Genomic DNA, 20,865 nt, shown 5'->3' on the forward strand with positions numbered 1-20,865 from the left:
CCAATCACCTCCATACACTGAGCTACTGAGGGACTCCTTGAGGACTGAAGGGCAAGACATGCGGATGCAATCTTCCTGCGTCGCTGATCTGTGAGGAATATCTTCATGGACACTGAGTCTAATATCGTGCCCATAAACTCCACCCTGGTGCTGGGAACCAGGGAGCTGTTTCCGGAGTTGATCTTCCAACCGTGAGCTTGAAGTAACAGAAGCAAAGCCCTTGAGTTGACTTCTGCCAGATGAAAGGATGGTGCCTGAACCAGAATGTCGTCCAGGTATGGTGCCACCGCAAAACCCCTGGATCTGGCCACTGCAAGCAGTGCCCCCAGAACCTTTGTGAAGACTCTTGGAGCCATCTCCAGACCGAAGGGAAGGGCCACAAATTGAAAATGTTGGTCCAAAAAAGCAAATCTGAGAAACTTGAAGTGGTCCCTGTGAATTGGAACATGCAAGTAGGCATCCTTCAAGTATATTGTGGTCATGAACTGCCCCTCTTGAACTAGAGGCAAAATGGACCTGATCGTTTCCATTTTGAATGATGGAACAGACAGGAACTTGTTTAAACACTTTAAATCCAGAATCGGCCGCAATGTGCCCTCCTTCTTTGGAACCACGAACATATTTGAATAGTACCCTAGACCCCCCTTTCTGCATGGGGTACTGGTACGGTAACACCTAGAGATGATATATCCCTCACACACTCTAGGAAGGCCTCTCTCTTTTCTGGCCTTGAAGACAGGTTTTAACAAGGAATCTGCCCCTGGGTGCAAGGTACCTGAACCCTATCCTGTAACCCTGGGCGACAACCTCCAGAACCTAAGGGTCCTGAACATTCTGCAGCCAGGCGTCACAGAAAAGAGACAATCTTCCCCCTACTCGGTCCGTAAACCTGTCGGGGGCCGCCCCTTCATGCCGATTCTGTTTCGCTGGCTTCTTGTTCTGCTTAAACTTGTTCCAAGCCTGAGCAAGCTTCCAGGATCCCTTAGGTGGGTCCGCCTTCGCGGCGGGCTGCTGGCGTTGGGCCTTGTCCGCGCAAAAGGGACAAAAATTAGAACCCTTAAGCTTAGCCTTCTTATCCTGGGGCAGCAAGGCACCCTTGCCTCCCGTAACAGTGGATATAATGGAGTCCAGGCCTGGACCGAACAAAATCTTACCTTGAAAAGGCAGGGACAGTAATCTCAGCTTAGAAGTCATGTCCGACGACCATGATTTTAGCCTCAGCACCCTGCGTGCTAAAACGGAAAAAACCTGACACCTTAGCGTTCAGGTGAATAATCTGCATATTGGCGTCGCAAATTAAAGAATTGGTAACCTTCAGCGCCTTAATCCTTTTCTGAACCTCTTCGAAAGAGGGTTCGCCTTCAATCATCTCGCACAGAGAATCACACCAATATGACGCAGCTCCAGCAACCGCGGCGACGACCGCTACCGGTTGAAAAACAAACCCTGTGTGTTGAAACATTTTCCTTAACATGTTTTCCAACTTTTTATCCATGGGCTCCTTGAACGACGAGCTATCCTCTAGAGGAATAGTCGTATGCTTAGCGAGAGTGGAGATAGCCCCATCCACCTTGGGAATAATTCCACACAGCTCAAGCTGGGCCTCTGGAATGGGGAAAAGCGTTTTAAAATTAGGAGAAAAGGATGAACCAAATTGCTCTCATTCATTCCTTATAATATTTGCCATCTTTACAGGAACCGGGAAGGTCTGGGGCACCACCCTGTCCTCATACAACCTGTCCAGCTTAGGAATGGAGGGTTCTTCCAGGAAGCTTCGGCTCTGGGAACCTCCAGAGTAGCAAGCACTTGCTTCAGCAAAAAACGCAAATTCTCCATTTTAAACCTATAACCAGGCTCCTCCGCCGCCGGAGGTTTAGATGACACGGACTCCGAACCAGAAGGAACCCCCTCCTGAGCGTCTGAGTGGGCCTCGTCGTCGTACCACTCCACAGGAGTTTCTGACATAGATGAATCTTGATTCGGGCCGCTCTGGAAAGCTTTACGCTTGCACTTAGCAGAACGCGGTAAAGCATAGATCACTTTAGAGACTGCCGTTTGAAGTTGGTCCGCAAAATATGGCGGCCAGCAAATCTCCCCCGAAGGGAGTAACATTTGGATCCTGGGGCGCTGCATGTGGAATAGGGGACACAATTAGGGAACGCACCTCACGGGATGGAGAGCCCTCAGAGGTGGACGACTTAATAGTACTAGACATTCTCTTATTTTTAGATGTCGTAGCTCTTTCAAGGCATGTGGAACATAGTTGCGCAGGCTGGTCTACCGGAACCTCACAATAAACACAGGTAAGAGACTTAGATAAAGAGGGAGTACCCTCCAACACGTCAGAATGCTCCATAGCTTTTATCTTAATTAGCAAAATTAAGAACAGGCACCTTTATAACCGCCAATGGCCGGGGCACTCACCACCTCCTCGGACACGGACTAGAGAAACCGCTTCATCTCCACCAGCACAGATCAGACCGGAAGTAAAGCCCTAACAGGACCGCCCCTGCCTAAAGGAGAAAACGCGCCAAAAAAGGGCACGCAAAAACTCCCAGAAATAAACCTGTCAGTTCCACCACATTGCCAGAGCCTCATCCCGCACATGACGCAGCAATGACACAAATAATATCATGTATAAACACCCCTGTTCAATAATCCCCTTACCAGGAATATTAACCCTTGATTCTATAAAGATAAAAGGCACCACGCTGTGGCCCTGTCTTCTGTGTTATCAATATAATAAAAAATGAAACGATCTTACCAGAATCCACGCCGTGGAACAAGAACACGGCCCTTCAAGCAGACTGGGAAACTCATCAACGCTGATTGTTGTAGGAGCTGTTAATATGAGTCGGGAAGGTGTCACAGAGGAGAGCTCTCCCTGCATCTCCGGACTCTAACTTTCACCCAGGCCCTCAACTGAAAGGCTTGTTAGGGCTACTTAAACTCCTGTCCCATAGTGAAGAGTAGTACTCTCCATAAGAGACCTCCGAAACTTTGGCACCTCTCTGTCATCCTCCTGTGACGAAAGGCAAAGAATGACTGGGGGATGAGGGGAGTGGGGGATATATTTAAGCCTTTGGCTGGGGTGTCTTTGCCTCCTCATGGTGGCCAGGTTCTTAGTTCCTATTAGTAATGAATGAAGCCATGGACTCTCCTCCCCTTTAGATGGAAATAGCTAGAAGGAACACAGCTATCAAGGACAAAATCGGAATAACCAAACCTTTAATTTGGTTCAAATTGAAGAGCCTGCAAAACTCCTAGAACTAAATTTGAATTCCAAGGAAGAGACACTGGTTAAAACGTAGGTCAAATCCTAACCAAAGCCTGAACAAACTCTTAAACATCAGGCCAATGAACCCTTATCTAGAGTTTTTAGACTATCTTGAAGAAACAGAAGAACTCAAGTAATTTAAAAAGAATTCAAAGGGAAAGCCTTAGGTTCACATCAAGAAAAACCAGACCTTATGGTAAGTCTTTCTAGTGATAGGTTTCCTAGTTTGAACAATTGTGTCAATGACTGAATCATAGAAACCTAGAGAGATCTCTTTTCTCAAGGTCTGTTTTTAAATCAAGATCTAAAAGTTTTTAAGCTAGAGAGCTCAAAAGCTTTTAGATCTTGATTTAAAAACAGACCTTGAGAAAAGAGATCTTCCGGTAGGGGAAGACTCCAAGGTGGACAACTGGACATTTGGATCAGATCCACAAACCAAGTTCTGCAAGGCCAAGCTGTGGCAATCAGAATGAAATATACCTCTTCCTGTTTGATCAGAGCTACCACTCTCGATAGCAACGCAAAAGGCAGAAATCGGTAAATCAGATGAAATGTCCAAGGGACTACCAGAGCATCTATGACTTTTGCCTGAGGATCCCGAGATCTTGTATAATTACCTGGGAAGTTTATTTAATAGAGCAGCTATTAAGTCTATATCCAGAAGGCTGCGCTGATAACTTAAAAATAAATCTGAAATGTATATTCCTGGAGTAAACAACTGGGAAGCAGACATTATGCAGTGATTTGAATCCGTCCATCTAAAGACGTGTGACAACTCCATCTTCAAAGGACTCTGAGTTCTCCCTGATGACTCAAACGCTACAGGCGTGACATTATCAGATTTAAATCTCAGAAAAGACACCTGTTTGAGAAGAGGCCAACTCTGAAGAGCCTTGAAGATAACGATGAGTTCTAGAATGTTAATTGGTAACCTTGCCTCCTGAGGAGACCAGACTCCGTGTGCTCTCAGACTCCCAGACAGCATCCCAAAATTATAAACTGGAGTCTTAGGTGACCACCACCCAAGACAGCCTAAGAAAAGATGACCCTTGAATGACTGAGGGATGTGTTTGCCACCAAGAAACAAGACTGGTTCTGTGATCCAAGAAGATCCTCTGAGTAAGACTGTTGTAGTCACCGTTCCATGTACACCTGTAACTGCAATTAAATTAAATCTTTGCAAATCTGAGCTAATGAAGGATGTGAAAGAACCTGTAGCTGAGCACAATCTCTTTGCAATTTAGAACTGTGTTGCTCCGTAAGAGATAAATGCATGGTTACCAAGTACATAAATACCCCAAAAAGATTACTTTTGTCTGAAGAGATAAAGAACTCTTTGCAACATTTACTTCCAGCCATGAACTTGTTAGTTTGAGTTCCGGCTAGATGAAGGCACAGGGCTGAACCAAAATGTTGTCTAAGTAAGAAGCTGCTACTATTCCCTGAGCTCTTACTACAGCTAGCAGAGCTCCCAGAACCTTTGAATATATTATGGGAGCAATAACTAAACAACATGTACGTTTTTGTCCAAATACGCAAACCTGAAAAATTGGTAATGATCTCTGTGATTAGGGATATGAAGATGCACATCCATCAGGTCTATGGTTGTCAAAAATGGGTCTGAAAGTCATTTCCTTCATTAGAATAATGAAAAGATTGGAAGGGAACCCTAGAATTATTTCAGATTCTGGAACTGGAACTATTACTCCCTTTTGTTCCAGATTACACTAGAAAAATGCTTTTACTTTTGACTGAATCTTGGGGACATGTGACAGAAGGAACCTTCCCCAAGAAAGCCTTGATCGAAACCCAATCTGCTAACTCTGAGAAACTATTATTAATAAACCCAGGAATCCAGAATAGACTCTGACCAGGCCTAATGAAAAAGATTAAATCTGCCCCTTACCAGAACTGAGTCGGGTTCAGGGGCCACTCCTTTAGTAGAGGCTGATGACTTCTTAGGTTGCTTGGACTTTTTCCAATAATTTTATGGTTTCCAAGAAAGAAAATGACCAGCTAGTTTGTTCTTGCATTTAGTGCTCATTTCAAATTCAAAGTAAGTGTTATTGCATTGTCTTTTTATTGCGTGTTTGTCAATTATTCAATTCTACTGTGTTTAGTGGTCCATTAAATTTCATGGAAGGTAAAAAGGGAACACCAGGTTTGTTTAATATCTGAAAAATCTTCTAAAACAGGAAAGACCTAAACTTAGTTGGATTATGGCTTAAACAAAAAGGTCAAGTTGTTTAAAAAAACTTTTCCTCAAGTGATTTTTGGCTCTTGAACCCCTAAACTTAAAATCTCACATAGTAAGGAGTGCAAATGCTCCAGCTTAAAAATAATGTATGCCCTGTATCCTGCTCTACTAGGACATCTTGACCATCTGACAAAAGCTCTCCTTCAGACAAAATGTGAGAATTCTCAATATCCGATTCCTACAACAGGATCTGTAGCCGTACAGGAGGCATGGACGCCAAAACCTCAGAAATGGCAGAGAAATCAAGTTAAACACCCTGAGATATGGGAGTCGGAATATGCCAGTGCGAAGGAATACTAGGAATGACTTGACTAGAGGAAGCCATTCATGACTTGCATAGCTGTGCAAGAGCACACACCAAGACAAACTTGCAAAGCACACATTTAGATTTTGGTGGGAAAATGGACTGTGGATCTTTCTTTAATAGGGTAAGCATGTAAGTGTTCAGAAGGGACTGCTCCAGATTGCTCCATGACAGTGTACAGGAAAGAAACCAGACAATACAGAATGACAGACACACAGAAAATTCACACAATTTAAAAACACAAAATAGAATGTAGGATATAGTAACCCTATAGGGAAGGGTTAAAACAGACTGCTGAAGTGCACCTTCAAATTAAGTCGAGCAAGACATAATTAAAATAACCTGGCCTTTATGAGGTCTTAAAATTAGGTAAATACAATCTCAGATGAACAACACATTACATATTACAGATGACATGTTATTATGGACACTAAAATGAGACTGTCTACATTAAAGTTTTAGGTTATTTTGTTCATGTTAATTTAAACCTTTTACTTAATAAAATAAAGGATGTAAAAACTTGAGTGTGAGTGGTATGAAAACATAATTTATGTAAGAACTTACCTGATAAATTCATTTCTTTCATATTAGCAAGAGTCCATGAGCTAGTGACGTATGGGATATACATTCCTACCAGGAGGGGCAAAGTTTCCCAAACCTCAAAATGCCTATAAATACACCCCTCACCACACCCACAATTCAGTTTAACGAATAGCCAAGAAGTGGGGTGATAAAAAAGTGCGAAAGCATATAAAATAAGGAATTGGAATAATTGTGCTTTATACAAAATCATAACCACCACAAAAAAAGGGCGGGCCTCATGGGCTCTTGCTAATATGAAAGAAATTAATTTATCAGGTAAGTTCTTACATAAATTATGTTTTCTTTCATGTAATTAGCAAGAGTCCATGAGCTAGTGACGTATGGGATAATGATTACCCAAGATGTGGATCTTTCCACACAAGAGTCACTAGAGAGGGAGGGATAAAATAAAGACAGCCAATTCCTGCTGAAAATAATCCACACCCAAAATAAAGTTTAATGAAAAACATAAGCAGAAGATTCAAACTGAAACCGCTGCCTGAAGTACTTTTCTACCAAAAACTGCTTCAGAAGAAGAAAATACATCAAAATGGTAGAATTTAGTAAAAGTATGCAAAGAGGACCAAGTTGCTGCTTTGCAAATCTGATCAACCGAAGCTTCATTCCTAAACGCCTAGGAAGTAGAAACTGACCTAGTAGAATGAGCTGTAATCCTCTGAGGCGGAGTTTTACCCGACTCAACATAGGCAAGATGAATTAAAGATTTCAACCAAGATGCCAAAGAAATGGCAGAAGCTTTCTGGCCTTTTCTAGAACCGGAAAAGATAACAAATAGACTAGAAGTCTTTCGGAAAGATTTAGTAGCTTCAACATAATATTTCAAAGCTCTAACAACATCCAAAGAATGCAACGATTTCTCCTTAGAATTCTTAGGATTAGGACATAATGAAGGAACCACAATTTCTCTACTAATGTTGTTGGAATTCACAACTTTAGGTAAAAATTCAAAAGAAGTTCGCAACACCGCCTTATCCTGATGAAAAATCAGAAAAGGAGACTCACAAGAAAGAGCAGATAATTCAGAAACTCTTCTGGCAGAAGAGATGGCCAAAAGGAACAAAACTTTCCAAGAAAGTAATTTAATGTCCAATGAATGCATAGGTTCAAATGGAGGAGCTTGAAGAGCCCCCAGAACCAAATTCAAACTCCAAGGAGGAGAAATTGACTTAATGACAGGCTTTATACGAACCAAAGCTTGTACAAAACAATGAATATCAGGAAGAATAGCAATCTTTCTGTGAAAAAGAACAGAAAGAGCAGAGATTTGTCCTTTCAAGGAACTTGCGGACAAACCCTTATCTAAACCATCCTGAAGAAACTGTAATATTCTCGGTATTCTAAAAGAATGCCAAGAAAAATGATGAGAAAGACACCAAGAAATATAAGTCTTCCAGACTCTATAATATATCTCTCTAGATACAGATTTACGAGCCTGTAACATAGTATTAATCACAGAGTCAGAGAAACCTCTTTGACCAAGAATCAAGCGTTCAATCTCCATACCTTTAAATTTAAGGATTTCAGATCCTGATGGAAAAAAGGACCTTGAGACAGAAGGTCTGGTCTTAACGGAAGAGTCCACGGTTGGCAAGAGGCCATCCGGACAAGATCCGCATACCAAAACCTGTGAGGCCATGCCGGAGCTACCAGCAGAACAAACGAGCATTCCTTCAGAATCTTGGAGATTACTCTTGGAAGAAGAACTAGAGGCGGAAAGATATAGGCAGGATGATACTTCCAAGGAAGTGATAATGCATCCACTGCCTCCGCCTGAGGATCCCGGGATCTGGACAGATACCTGGGAAGATTCTTGTTTAGATGAGACGCCATCAGATCTATTTCTGGAAGTTCCCACATTTGAACAATCTGAAGAAATACCTCTGGGTGAAGAGACCATTCGCCCGGATGCAACGTTTGGCGACTGAGATAATCCGCTTCCCAATTGTCTATACCTGGGATATGAACCGCAGAGATTAGACAGGAGCTGGATTCCGCCCAAACCAAAATTCGAGATACTTCTTTCATAGCCAGAGGACTGTGAGTCCCTCCTTGATGATTGATGTATGCCACAGTTGTGACATTGTCTGTCTGAAAACAAATGAACGATTCTCTCTTCAGAAGAGGCCAAAACTGAAGAGCTCTGAAAATTGCACGGAGTTCCAAAATATTGATCGGTAATCTCACCTCCTGAGATTCCCAAACTCCTTGTGCCGTCAGAGATCCCCACACAGCTCCCCAACCTGTGAGACTTGCATCTGTTGAAATTACAGTCCAGGTCGGAAGCACAAAAGAAGCCCCCTGAATTAAACGATGGTGATCTGTCCACCACGTTAGAGAGTGTCGAACAATCGGTTTTAAAGATATTAATTGAGATATCTTTGTGTAATCCTTGCACCATTGATTCAGCATACAGAGCTGAAGAGGTCGCATGTGAAAACGAGCAAAGGGGATCGCGTCCGATGCAGCAGTCATAAGACCTAGAATTTCCATGCATAAGGCTACCGAAGGGAATGATTGTGACTGAAGGTTTCGACAAGCTGCAATCAATTTTAGACGTCTCTTGTCTGTTAAAGACAGAGTCATGGACACTGAATCTATCTGGAAACCCAGAAAGGTTACCCTTGTCTGAGGAATCAAAGAACTTTTTGGTAAATTGATCCTCCAACCATGATCTTGAAGAAACAACACAAGTCGATTCGTATGAGATTCTGCTAAATGTAAAGACTGAGCAAGTACCAAGATATCGTCCAAATAAGGAAATACCACAATACCCTGTTCTCTGATTACAGACAGAAGGGCACCGAGAACCTTTGAAAAAATTCTTGGAGCTGTAGCTAGGCCAAACGGTAGAGCCACAAACTGGTAATGCTTGTCCAGAAAAGAGAATCTCAGGAACTGATAATGATCTGGATAAATCGGAATATGCAGATATGCATCCTGTAAATCTATTGTGGACATATAATTCCCTTGCTGAACAAAAGGCAAGATAGTCCTTACAGTTACCATCTTGAACGTTGGTATCCTTACATAACGATTCAATATTTTTAGATCCAGAACTGGTCTGAAGGAATTCTCCTTCTTTGGTACAATGAAGAGATTTGAATAAAACCCCATCCCCTGTTCCGGAACTGGAACTGGCATAATTACTCCAGCCAACTCTAGATCTGAAACACAATTCAGAAATGCTTGAGCTTTCACTGGATTTACTGGGACACGGGAAAGAAAAAATCTCTTTGCAGGAGGTCTCATCTTGAAACCAATTCTGTACCCTTCTGAAACAATGTTCTGAATCCAAAGATTGTGAACAGAATTGATCCAAATTTCTTTGAAAAAACTTAACCTGCCCCCTACCAGCTGAGCTGGAATGAGGGCCGCACCTTCATGTGGACTTAGAAGCAGGCTTTGCCTTTCTAGCAGGCTTGGATTTATTCCAGACTGGAGATGGTTTCCAAACTGAAACTGCTCCTGAGGATGAAGGATCAGGCTTTTGTTCTTTGTTGAAACGAAAGGAACGAAAACGATTATTAGCCCTGTTTTTACCTTTAGATTTTTTATCCTGTGGTAAAAAAGTTCCTTTCCCACCAGTAACAGTTGAGATAATAGAATCCAACTGAGAACCAAATAATTTGTTACCCTGGAAAGAAATAGAAAGTAGAGTTGATTTAGAAGCCATATCAGCATTCCAAGTCTTAAGCCATAAAGCTCTTCTAGCTAAAATAGCTAGAGACATAAACCTGACATCAACTCTGATAATATCAAAAATGGCATCACAGATAAAATTATTAGCATGCTGAAGAAGAATAATAATATCATGAGAATCATGATTTGTTACTTGTTGCGCTAAAGTTTCCAACCAAAAAGTTGAAGCTGCAGCAACATCAGCCAATGATATAGCAGGTCTAAGAAGATTACCTGAACACAGATAAGCTTTTCTTAGAAAGGGTTCAATTTTCCTATCTAAAGGATCTTTAAACGAAGTACCATCTGACGTAGGAATAGTAGTACGTTTAGCAAGGGTAGAAATAGCCCCATCAACTTTAGGGATTTTGTCCCAAAATTCTAACCTGTCAGACGGTACAGGATATAATTGCTTAAAACGTTTAGAAGGAGTAAATGAATTACCCAATTGAACCCATTCTTTGGAAATTACTGCAGAAATAGCATTAGGAACAGGAAAAACTTCTGGAATAACCACAGGAGATTTAAATACCTTATCTAAACGTTTAGAATTAGTATTAAGAGGACCAGAATCCTCTATTTCTAAAGCAATTAATACTTCTTTAAGTAAAGAACGAATAAATTCCATTTTAAATAAATATGAAGATTTATCAGCATCAATCTCTGAAACAAAATCCTCTGAACCAGAAGAGTCATCAGAATCAGAATGATGATGTTCATTTAAAAATTCATCTGTAGGGAGAGAAGTTTTAAAAGATTTTTTACGTTTACTAGAAGGAGAAATAACAGACATAGCCTTCTTGATGGATTCAGAAACAAAATCTCTTATGTTATCAGGAACATTCTGCACCTTAGATGTTGAAGGAACTGCAACAGACAATGGTACTTTACTAAAGGAAATATTATCTGCATTAACAAGTTTGTCATGACAATTAATACAAACAACAGCCGGAGGAATAGCTACCAAAAGTTTACAGCAGATACACTTAGCTTTGGTAGATCCAGCAATAGACAGCGATTTTCCTGTAGTATCTTCTGACTCAGATGCAACGTGAGACATCTTGCAATATGTAAGAGAAAAAACAACATATAAAGCAAAATTGATCAAATTCCTTAAATGACAGTTTCAGGAATGGGAAAAAATGCCAAAGAACAAGCTTCTAGCAACCAGAAGCAAAGAAAAATGAGACTTAAATAATGTGGAGACAAAAGCGACGCCCATATTTTTTAGCGCCAAATAAGACGCCCACATTATTTGGCGCCTAAATGCTTTTGGCGCCAAAAATGACGCCACATCCGGAACGCCGACATTTTTGGCGCAAAATAACGTCAAAAAATGACGCAACTTCCGGCGACACGTATGACGCCAGAAACGGAAAATAATTTTTGCGCCAAAAAAGTCAGCGCCAAGAATGACGCAATAAAATGAAGCATTTTCAGCCCCCGCGAGCCTAACAGCCCACAGGGAAAAAAGAGTCAAATTTTTGAAGGTAAGAAAAATGAATAATTCAAATGCATAATCCCAAATATGAAACTGACTGTCTGAAAAATAAGGAAAGTTGAACATTCTGAGTCAAGGTAAATAAATGTTTGAATACATATATTTAGAACTTTATAAACAAAGTGCCCAACCATAGCTTAGAGTGTCACAGAAAATAAGATTTACTTACCCCAGGACACTCATCTACATGTTTGTAGAAAGCCAAACCAGTACTGAAACGAGAATCAGCAGAGGTAATGGTATATATAAGAGTATATCGTCGATCTGAAAAGGGAGGTAAGAGATGAATCTCTACGACCGATAACAGAGAACCTATGAAATAGACCCCGTAGAAGGAGATCACTGCATTCAAATAGGCAATACTCTCCTCACATCCCTCTGACATTCACTGCACGCTGAGAGGAAAACCGGGCTCCAACTTGCTGTGGAGCGCATATCAACGTAGAATCTAGCACAAACTTACTTCACCACCTCCATCGGAGGCAAAGTTTGTAAAAACTGAATTGTGGGTGTGGTGAGGGGTGTATTTATAGGCATTTTGAGGTTTGGGAAACTTTGCCCCTCCTGGTAGGAATGTATATCCCATACGTCACTAGCTCATGGACTCTTGCTAATTACATGAAAGAAATATAAATTTAGCAAATCCTGAATATATATATATATATATATATATATATATATATATATATATATATATATATATATATACACTGTATATATACACACACACACACATATATATATATATATATATATATACACATATATACAAATATATATATATATACACTGTATATACAAATATATATATATATATATATATATACACTGTATATACAAATATATATATATATATATACACTGTATATACAAATATACATATATATATACACTGTATATACAAATATACATATATATATACACTGTATATACAAATATACATATATATATACACTGTATATACAAATATACATATATATATATATATATATATACACTGTATATACAAATATACATATATATATATACATATATATACATATATACATACATATATATATATATATATATATATATATATATATATATACACACACAAACACACATACACACAAATATATATATATATATATATATATACACACACACACACAAAATCTCAGATGAACAACAACAGATGACATATTACACCGTGGCATGATTTAACAAAAATAAAGTCAAAATGTAGAAGCCATGTGAAAAAAACTAAGTACACCTTATGATTCAATAGTTTGTAGAACAACATTTAGCAGCAATAACTTGAAGTAATCTATTTCTGTATGACTTTATCAGTCTCTCACATTGTTGTGGAGGAATTTTGGCCTACTCTTCTTTACGTTCTTTGAGTTGAGGTTTGCAGGCATCCGTTTATTGCCAGCTCTATTAAGGTCTCGCCACAGCATTTCAATTAGGTTGAGGTCTGGACTTTGACTGGGCCATTGCAATACCTTGATTCTTTTCTTTTTCAGGCATTCTGTTGTAGATTTGCTGGTGTGCTTGGGATCATTGTCCTGTTGCATGAACCAATTTCAGCCAACATTTAGCTGTGGGACAGATGGCCTCACATTTGACTCTAGAATACTTTGGTATACAGAGGAGTTCATGGTCGACTCAATGACTGCAAGGTTAGCAGGTCCTGTGGCTGCAAAACAAGCTCAAATCATCATCCCTCCCCCACCATGCTTGACAGTTGGTATGAAGTATTTGTGCTGATATGCTGTGTTTTGTTTTCACTAAACATGGCGCTGTGCTTTAAGAACAAACATCTCCACTTTGGTCTTGTTCCAGAAATCTTGTGGTTTGTTTTGATGCAACTTTGCAAACCTAAGCTGTGCTGCCAAGTTCTTTTTAGGGAGTAATGGCTTTCTCCTGGCAACCCTTCCATACAAACCATACTTTTTCATTCTTTTTCCTCTTATGAACGTTAACATTTAACATGCTAACTGAGGCCTGTAGAGTCTGAGATGAATCTCTTGAATTTTTTGCAATTTCTCTGAGGATTGCATGGTCTAACCTTGGGGTGAATTTGCTGGGACGTCCACTCCTGGGAAGATTGGTAACTGTCTTGAATGTTTTCCACTTGTGATTAATCTTTTTCACTGTAGAATTATGGACTTTAAATTGTTTGGAAATGGCCTTATAACCCTTCTCAGAATGTTGGGCAGCAACAATTGCTTCTCTTAGATCGTTGCTGTTGTCTTTCCTCCTTGGCATTCATTTAACACACACCTGAATGCTCCAGACCAGCAAACTGCTAAAACTTCAGCTTTTATACAGGTGGTCACACTTGCTGATGATCAATTAATCAAGGGCATTTGATTAGCAGCACCTGTTTGCTACTTAGCCTCTTAATTCCCATGGAAGCAGTAAGAGTCTACTTAGCTTTTCACACATGGCTTCTCTGCTTTGGCTTTATTTTTGTAAAATAAATCATGACACAGTGTAATATGTCATCTGTTGTTGTTCATCTAAGGTTGTATTTACCTAATTTTAAGACCTGCTAAGGACCAGATGATTTTTTATTATGTCTTGATACCACAGAATTTAAAGAAGGTGAACTATCTTTTTCACATGACTGTATACACATAGATACACATATATGCATACACACACGTTGAGCTAACTTATTTGGCCCTAATTTAGCCCTACAACACAACTTGCAACTGGTAATATGAGCAATGTTTAGCGTGGTCACTCTACCCACTGAAAGTATAGGGCAAGTTAAATGGACGACGGTTGCACTTAAAGTTCTCTGGTTATTTAGTTTTACCATGGACTTGTAACACCAGATTGTATGCTCATCTTAGCGCAGATTTGCGATGATGATAGCACACCCTGTGCTATCAATAGCACTCCACTTGTAATCTAGGTCTTTATGGGGAATTCAATTTTGAGTTATTACATCTGATATTAGGGCCAGTAAAAAGAGACTGCCTATATTAAAGTTTAAGGTTATTTTGTTCATGTTAATGACAACCTTTTACTTAATAAAATAAGGGATGTAAAAACTTAAGTGTGAGTGGTATGACATCGAAATTTAGCTAATCCTGAAACCAGGAATTCCTTTGCTTTTTCACGCTTAAGTAAACACAGCAGTGTTAGCTTTTTGCGTTTAATACATAGATACACTACATGTATGTGTTTCTGATATTTTGTGCAGCAGGTGAGGTGAGTAAGTATCAGTTCTGCTCTCGGTGTATAGTGAAGCAGAAGGCTATAAGTATATATAAATATATCTATCTTTATATATTCATCTATATTTATATATATATATATATATATATATATATATATATATATATATATATAAATATATATTAGGGATGCATCGAAATTTCGGCCGCAGAAACGTTTCAGACACAAATGGCATTCCCGGTTATTTCGTTTTCGTTTTTTTTTGTGCCTGTTATTTTCGGTAAAATTATTGTGTAGCATGTTTCAAACTTGATGCTAGCCTAGAGCTGGTGTTTGAGTTCATTACTTGACTTACTGTTTTGCATATAATAATATTTTTTTAGGACTATAATTTATTTGGATAATTGGTAAAAAATAAATAAATAATAATAATAATCTGATTCTGTTACATATAACTGAATGCAGAATGTATATTGATATTAAATATCAATAATATATTATTCTTCATTCAGTCCTATAACAGAAATAGTTTAACAGATTTTTATTTATATTGTTTTTTTAAGTTATTTTCTGTCCAATTTTGGTGTTTTACTTTCAATAAAAGTTTTTTTATTTATTTTATTGGCTTGTAGTTTTTCATTTCAGATTCATTAAATTCATTATAGCTAATCCATGTTTGGAGTTGAATTTTTGAATTTTACAAAAATGATACTCACCATCCCGATCCGCCATGCTGTCAAAAAAGACCCAGGCAGAATCATCCCTGCCATATTTTACAAATGCCACATAGTGGCTGGTCTCAATGCATAAGACAGCAAAAAGGTCCATCTTCTGGTATGGTATACAGCCATGTCTCCAGTCCCAATCTGGGAGCTCTTTGGGAAGCGATACTGGGTTAAATTTATGGTGCTGCCTCTTGGGATGAAGATGAACCTAAGCCAAGATAGAAAGTCATATTAACCATTTTATATAAATGCAGTCATGTTTGAGATAAACTAATACCTTGTGCAAAAAAAACTTGTGCAACATTGCAACTCGAAAATTGTGTTAATTCATAGACTTGTACTCATCCCTCATCACATTTGTGAGTAACATCAAACTCATAACTGTTCATCTCTAAGAACATAAAATAAATTGCACTGTGAAGGATACGGCATCACAAAAATAGTGATGTGTCGAATTGTTTGCCGGCGAATAGTTCCCGGCGAACATAGCTTGTTCACGTTCGCAAAGGCAGGCGAACATATGCGATGTTCGATCCGCCCCCTATTCGTCATCATTGAGTAAACTTTGACCCTGTATCTCACAGTCTGCAGACACATTCCAGCCAATCAGCAGCAGACCCTCCCTCCCAGCTCCTGGACAGCAGCCATTTTAGATTCATTCGGAAGCTGCTTTCTTAGTGAGAGTAGGGACAGTGTAGCTGCTGCTGATTTAATAGGGAAATTGATAGCTAGGCTAGTGTATTCAGTGTCCACTACAGTCCTGAAGGACCAAAAACATAATTTATGTAAGAACTTACCTGATAAATTCATTTCTTTCATATTAGCAAGAGTCCATGAGCTAGTGACGTATGGGATATACATTCCTACCAGGAGGGGCAAAGTTTCCCAAACCTCAAAATGCCTATAAATACACCCCTCACTACACCCACAAATCAGTTTAAGGCATAGCCAAGAAGTGGGGTGATAAGACAAAAGTGTGAAAGCATAAAAAATAAGGAATTGGAATAATTGTGCTTTATACAAAAAAATCATAACCACCACAAAAAAGGGTGGGCCTCATGGAATCTTGCTAATATGAAAGAAATTAATTTATCAGGTAAGTTCTTACATAAATTATGTTTTCTTTCATGTAATTAGCAAGAGTCCATGAGCTAGTGACGTATGGGATAATGAATACCCAAGATGTGGATCTTCCACGCAAGAGTCACTAGAGAGGGAGGGATAAAATAAAGACAGCCAATTCCGCTGAAAATAATCCACACCCAAAATAAAATTTAAATCTTATAATGAAAAAAACTGAAATTATAAGCAGAAGAATCAAACTGAAACAGCTGCCTGAAGTACTTTTCTACCAAAAACTGCTTCAGAAGAAGAAAACACATAAAAAATGGTAGAATTTAGTAAAAGTATGCAAAGACCAAGTTGCTGCTTTGCAAATCTGATCAACCGAAGTTTCATTCCTAAACGCCCAGGAAGTAGAAACTGACCTAGTAGAATGAGCTGTAATCCTTTGAGGCGGAGTTTTACCCGACTCGACATACGCATGATGAATCAAATACTTTAACCAAGACGCCAAAGAAATGGCAGAGGCCTTCTGACCTTTCCTAGAACCGGAAAAGATAACAAATAGACTAGAAGTCTTTCGGAAATTTTTAGTAGCTTCAACATAATATTTCAAAGCTCTAACTACATCCAAAGAATGCAACGATCTTTCCTTAGAATTCTTAGGATTAGGACACAATGAAGGAACCACAATTTCTCTACTAATGTTGTTAGAATTCACAACCTAAGGTAAAAATTAAAAGAAGTTCGCAACTTCTTTTAATTTTTACCTAAGGTTGTGAAAAATCAGAAAAAGGAGACTCACAAGAAAGAGTAGATAATTCAGAAACTCTTCTAGCAGAAGAGATGGCCAAAAGAAACAAAATTTTCCAAGAAAGTAATTTAATGTCCAGCGAATGCATAGGTTCAAACGGAGGAGCTTGAAGAGCCCCCAGAACCAAATTCAAACTTCAAGGAGGAGAAATTGACTTAAATAACAGGTTTTATACGAACCAAAGCTTGTACAAGACAATGAATATCAGGAAGACTAGCAATCTTTCTGTGAAAAAGAACAGAAAGAGCAGAGATTTGTCCTTTCAAGGAACTTGCAGATAAACCTTTATCCAAACCATCCTGAAGAAACTGTAAAATTCTAGGAATTCTAAAAGAATGCCAAGAAAAATAAGAAAAACACCAAGAAATGTAAATCTTCCAGACTCGATAATATATCTTCCTAGATACAGATTTACGAGCCTGTAACATAGTATTAATCAGAGAATCAAGCGTTCAATCTCCATACCTTAAAATTTAAGGATTTGAGATCCTGATGGAAAAAAGGACATTGTGATAGAAGGTCTGGTCTTAACGGAAGAGTCCACGGTTGGCAAGTGGCCATCCGGACAAGATCTGCATACCAAAACTTGTGAGGCCATGCTGGAGCCACCAGCAGAACAAACGAGCACTCCTTTAGAATTTTGGAAATTACTCTTGGAAGAAGAACTAGAGGCGGAAAGATATAGGCAGGATGATACTTCCAAGGAAGTAACAATGCATCCACTGCCTCCACCTGAGGATCCCTGGATCTAGACAGATACCTGGGAAGCTTCTTGTTTAGATGAGAAGCCATCAGATCTATTTCTGGAAGTCCCCACATTTGAACAATCTGAAGAAATACCTCTGGGTGAAGAGACCATTCGCCCGGATGTAACGTTTGGCGACTGAGATAATCCGCTTCCCTATTGTCTATACCTGGGATATGAACCGCAGAAATTAGACAGGAGCTGGATTCCGCCCATACCAGAATTCGAGATACTTCTTTCATAGCCAGAGGACTGTGAGTCCCTCCTTGATGATTGACATATGCCACAGTTGTGACATTGTCAGTCTGAAAACAAATGAACGACTCTCTCTTTAGAAGAGGCCATGACTGAAGAGCTCTGAAAATTGCACGGAGTTCCAAAATATTGATGGGTAATCTCACCTCCTGAGATTCCCAAACCCCTTGTGCTGTCAGAGACCCCCAAACAGCTCTCCAACCTGTCAGACTTGCATCTGTTGAAATCACAGTCCAGGTTGGAAGAACAAAAAGAAGCCCCCTGAACTAAACGATGGTGGTCTTCCACCACGTCAGAGAGTGTCGTACAATCGGTTTCAAAGATATTAATTAAGATATATTTGTATAATCCCTGCACCACTGGTTCAGCATACAGAGCTGAAGAAGTCGCATGTGAAAACGAGCAAAGGGGACCGCGTCCAATGCAGCAGTCATAAGACCTAGAATTTCCATGCATAAGGCTACCGAAGGGAGAGATTGAGACTGAAGGTTTCGACAAGCTGAAACCAATTTCAGACATCTCTTGTCTGTCAGACAGAGTCAAGGACACTGAATCTATCAGGAAACCTTACCCTTGTCTGAGGAATCAACTAACTTTTTGGTAAATTGATCCTCCAACCATGTTCTAGAAGAAACAACACTCATAAAAGACTGGAAAGGTTCTTACTAGTGAAGATGAGCAAAGGGAATTGAATCCAATGCTGTGGCCATAAGACCTAAAACTTCTGTGCATATATAGCAACTGAAGGAAATAATAGAGACTAAAGGTACCGACAGACGGAACCAAATAGAATTATCCCTTGTCTGATAGAGACAAAGACAGTGATACAAACTATCTGGAAACCTAAAAAAGGTGACCCTTGTTTGAGGAATCAAGAGCTTTGGAAAAAAAGATCCTCTAACTATGTCCTGAAGAGCAAGCGAATCATATGAGATTCAGCATCCTCAGAAAATAATCTGAATGAAAACAGAAAAATGAAAATATGCATTTATTGTATCTAAGGAAAACAAATAATGCTATCAATGACCATAAAAAGGCAAAATAGTTTGAATAAAACTCCAAACCCGGTTCCTAAAAAAGGAACTGGAAGAAATACCCCAGAAGATTCCAGGTCTGAGCAGCGCTTGAACCCCATGGGTGCCCAGCCATGCTTCAACAGTATCCAAAATATATAGGAGAGAAACACACTTAAAGAAAGTGTTAGCCTTACTGGAATAAAATCAAAGAAATTTGGACAAAATAGAACCAAATAAATTTCAAAGAAGTCTTAACCTGCCCCTTACCAGCCAAGCTGGAATACGGCACGTACATCGCAATATTAGGGAGCTGATTTCGAACCCCAATTAAAAACATGTTACTTGGGAAAGAACTCAGGAATTTGTTCCTTAATAAGAACAACCAAACTAGTATAAGCTGAAAGTTTTAGTTTTAGAACTCAATCTTGAAGCCCAGAGTAACAGTTAAGAATTGAATCCAATTATAAAACAAATAATTGATTATCTTAGAACAAAAGAAATATGGATTTTTTTTTTATTTTTTTTTTAAAAAATCACAAAATTCTTCTAGCTAAAATAGCTAAAGACATAGATTAACCCTCATTTGCGAAAATATTCAATAAAATGAAGACACAAATGAAATTATTAGCAAGATAGTCCAGTTTAAAGGACCAGTCAATACAGTGGACTTGCATAATCAATAAATGCAAAACAACAAGACAAATGCAACAGCACCTAGTCTAGTAAGTGTTGTCCCTTAACAATGCTAAAATAAATTATAATCTGATACTTGATCTTAAAGTAAACAGAAAAAATGAAGCAATTGCAATATCCAAATAAATCACAGGACCAAGAAAAGTACCTGAAACGAAATAATTTTCCATAAATAAGATACAACTATCTAAAGGAAAATAAATACTATTTTGCTATAGAAACAATAGCATAATTAGTAGAAGTAGAGATAGCCCCAATAAATTGGAGAACCCTCTAAATTGAATTTAACTGCTGGCAAACAATATAGTTTAAAACCTTTGAAGAAGGAATAAAAGAAAATTCTCAGCCTATTCCATTCCCTAGAATGGGGAATTGGAAAGAAAACCTCTGAAAACACAGAAGAAATAAATAGGCAGAAATAGTGTCAGCTAGTCTTAAAGAACTAGTTACCTTAATATCCAAAATAATCAACACCTTTTCAACAAAGAACAAATGTACTTTAATAATAGAAAAATAATAAAACAGTAGATTTGTTAGTGACAATATCTGATGAAGAAAATTTCTGAAAGAGAAAAAACATCATCAGAAGGATAAATCAGTATGTTGTTGGTCATTTGAAACTTCAATAATTAAAAAAGAAGTGAAAAAGACCTAAAATTTTTATTAGAAGGCACAAAGTCAGACAAAGCCTTTAAAATAGAATCAGAAAAATATTTCTTAAAAATCTTCTAAATATTTCTTGTACATAAGATGTAAGAATG

General features: G+C 38.7%; 1 protein-coding gene across 3 annotated transcripts in view; it reads right to left on the minus strand.

Annotated features, from left to right (window-relative positions):
* CYLD (CYLD lysine 63 deubiquitinase) overlaps positions 1–20,865 on the minus strand; it is a 467,344-nt gene that overhangs the window by 4,092 nt on the left and 442,387 nt on the right. For all 3 annotated transcript variants that reach the window (XM_053699515.1, XM_053699514.1, XM_053699513.1), the window contains one exon: positions 15,511–15,727. In XM_053699515.1, coding sequence (XP_053555490.1) covers positions 15,511–15,727 — 217 coding nt within the window. The remainder of the gene's footprint in view (positions 1–15,510; positions 15,728–20,865) is intronic.

Source organism: Bombina bombina, chromosome 1 (assembly GCF_027579735.1).
Source record: "Bombina bombina isolate aBomBom1 chromosome 1, aBomBom1.pri, whole genome shotgun sequence".
Classification (NCBI taxonomy): Eukaryota; Metazoa; Chordata; class Amphibia; order Anura; family Bombinatoridae; genus Bombina; species Bombina bombina.